Source organism: Borostomias antarcticus (assembly GCF_949987555.1).
Source record: "Borostomias antarcticus genome assembly, chromosome: 3".
In the NCBI taxonomy this organism is placed as follows: Eukaryota; Metazoa; Chordata; class Actinopteri; order Stomiiformes; family Stomiidae; genus Borostomias; species Borostomias antarcticus.
This window is the reverse complement of record NC_140236.1, coordinates 839024-841523: the sequence shown is the minus strand read 5'-3', so window position 1 is coordinate 841523 and position 2500 is coordinate 839024. Positions and strand designations below refer to the sequence as shown.

The 2500-nt window shown below is 43.7% G+C and overlaps 1 protein-coding gene across 1 annotated transcript in view; it reads left to right on the top strand.

The window, feature by feature from the left end:
- The first annotated feature begins 1247 nt into the window (after positions 1-1247).
- LOC311329826 (structural maintenance of chromosomes protein 1A) overlaps positions 1248-2500 on the top strand; it is a 22271-nt gene continuing 21018 nt past the window's right edge. Inside the window, exon 1 of the mRNA XM_084461755.1 lies at positions 1248-1584. Within this exon, the coding sequence (XP_084317881.1) occupies positions 1476-1584 (109 nt within the window). The 5' untranslated portion in view covers positions 1248-1475. The remainder of the gene's footprint in view (positions 1585-2500) is intronic.

Below are 2500 nucleotides of genomic sequence, written 5' to 3'. Positions count from 1 at the left end.
ATGTCTTAATAACGTCCATCGGTCCTGAACCCCGTGTGTTCGTCTGCTGGACCCCTCAATATTCACACGTCTGGCTTGGACCCCTCTAAGACGTCTGTGGACGTGCAGAACGGGTTCAATATCTGAACCTCTAAAAAAACTTTCATTCTGGCTCCTAATTGGATGTCTTTGGACGTCCGAAAAAGACGTCTTTTAGACGTGTCTTTGCTCAGTGGGGTGTGATAACATAGGCCTATCATTATAAAGAAACAACATATATGGGTCTAGGCTTTAGTTTAGCCTATGCTTGATTGCATTGAAATAAACTGATTAATTAGCATTTATCTATCGTCTAGCTAGATGACAAGAGGAAGAGACGTGGTTGATTGGCAATGACTACTATTTATGTATAATTCATTTCTAGAGATCTAGCCTACACACTGTTCAAGGCACATTCACGTGCTTTTTGCAAATCAAACTAAACGATTTACAGGATTTTACAGTCGTTTTGGAGATGTGACCTGATTGAGTCACGGAAAGAACACTTTAACTCACCACAAACAGGAAAGAACACTTTAACTCACCACAAACAGGAAAGAACACTTTAACTCACCACAAACAGGAAAGAACACTTTAACTCACCACAAACAGGCAGATAAGTAATAATCCAGCTGCCTTTTTCCTGTTCAGGTCCAGTCCTTGTTTACACGCTTCAAGTAACCATGGTAACGATGAATGATTCATTTGATTCATTAGCTGTCGAGCTAATTTAATAATTTGCAAGTGGTCTGTTACAGACATTACTGAACAACATGACCATCATATAAACTCTTAAAAATAACTTTAAAATCTAGGAAATAAACCATATAAAACACATGAGTAATTATTTGCAGAGGTTTTTTTTTCTCCCATGTTGGATAACATCTCGCGAGAAAGCGTTATTTTTTCCCCCATGTTGGATAACATCTCGCGAGGAAGCGTTATTTTTTCCCCCATGTTGGATAACATCTCGCGAGAAAGCGTTGAGTTTTTTTCCCCCATGTTGGATAACATCTCGCGAGAAAGCGTTGAGTTTTTTTCCCCCCTGTTGGATAACATCTCGCGAGAAAGCGTTGAGTTTTTTTCCCCATGTTGGATAACATCTCGCGAGAACGCGTTGAGTCCCGCGCTCAGCCGCCGGGCTCCATGGTGCAGGATCCTAAAATGGCGCCTTGATGTTGTTGCAGACGTTCATTTTGAAAGCTGTTCTGAAAGCTTCTCTAGTTAGCTTGCTACCTCTAGTTAGCTTGCTACCTCTAGTTAGCTCGCTACCTAGCTGCGTATCCAACCCATAATGTGACTAAGGACGCTTTTATCTGACGTTGAACGACGTGATTAGGCAATTTGCGTGCATGTTATTCGTTTGAGTTGACTGATAGATTAGCTTGCTAGCATTAGCAGGCTAACAACACAACACAGACTTGACCTGTTTCCGCACAACCAGAAGTTTGAGCAAAATGGGTTATTTAAAGTTAATAGAGATCGAGAACTTTAAGTCTTATAAAGGAAGGCAGATCATCGGACCCTTTCACAAGTTCACTGCGATTATTGGACCCAATGGATCTGGTGAGTGATGCTAGCTGGCTAGCCCTAGCTAACCTAGATTAACCCAGACTGACTAGCCCTGGCTAACCTAGATTAACCCAGATTGACTAGCCCTAGCTAACCTAGATTAACCCAGACTGACTAGCCCTAGCTAACCTAGATTAACCCAGACTGACTAGCCCTAGCTAACCTAGATTAACCCAGACTGACTAGCCCTGGCTAACCTAGATTAACCCAGACTGACTAGCCCTGGCTAACCTAGATTAACCCAGACTGACTAGCCCTAGCTAACCTAGATTAACCCAGACTGACTAGCCCTAGCTAACCTAGATTAACCCAGACTGACTAGCCCTAGCTAACCTAGATTAACCCAGACTGACTAGCCCTGGCTAACCTAGATTAACCCAGACTGACTAGCCCTAGCTAACCTAGATTAACCCAGACTGACTAGCCCTAGCTAACCTAGATTAACCCAGACTGACTAGCCCTAGCTAACCTAGATTAACCCAGACTGACTAGCCCTGGCTAACCTAGATTAACCCAGACTGACTAGCCCTGGCTAACCTAGATTAACCCAGACTGACTAGCCCTGGCTAACCTAGATTAACCCAGACTGACTAGCCCTAGCTAACCTAGATTAACCCAGACTGACTAGCCCTAGCTAACCTAGATTAACCCAGACTGACTAGCCCTAGCTAACCTAGATTAACCCAGACTGACTAGCCCTGGCTAACCTAGATTAACCCAGATTGACTAGCCCTAGCTAACCTAGATTAACCCAGACTGACTAGCCCTAGCTAACCTAGATTAACCCAGACTGACTAGCCCTAGCTAACCTAGATTAACCCAGACTGACTAGCCCTGGCTAACCTAGATTAACCCAGACTGACTAGCCCTGGCTAACCTAGATTAACCCAGACTGACTAGCCCTAGCTAA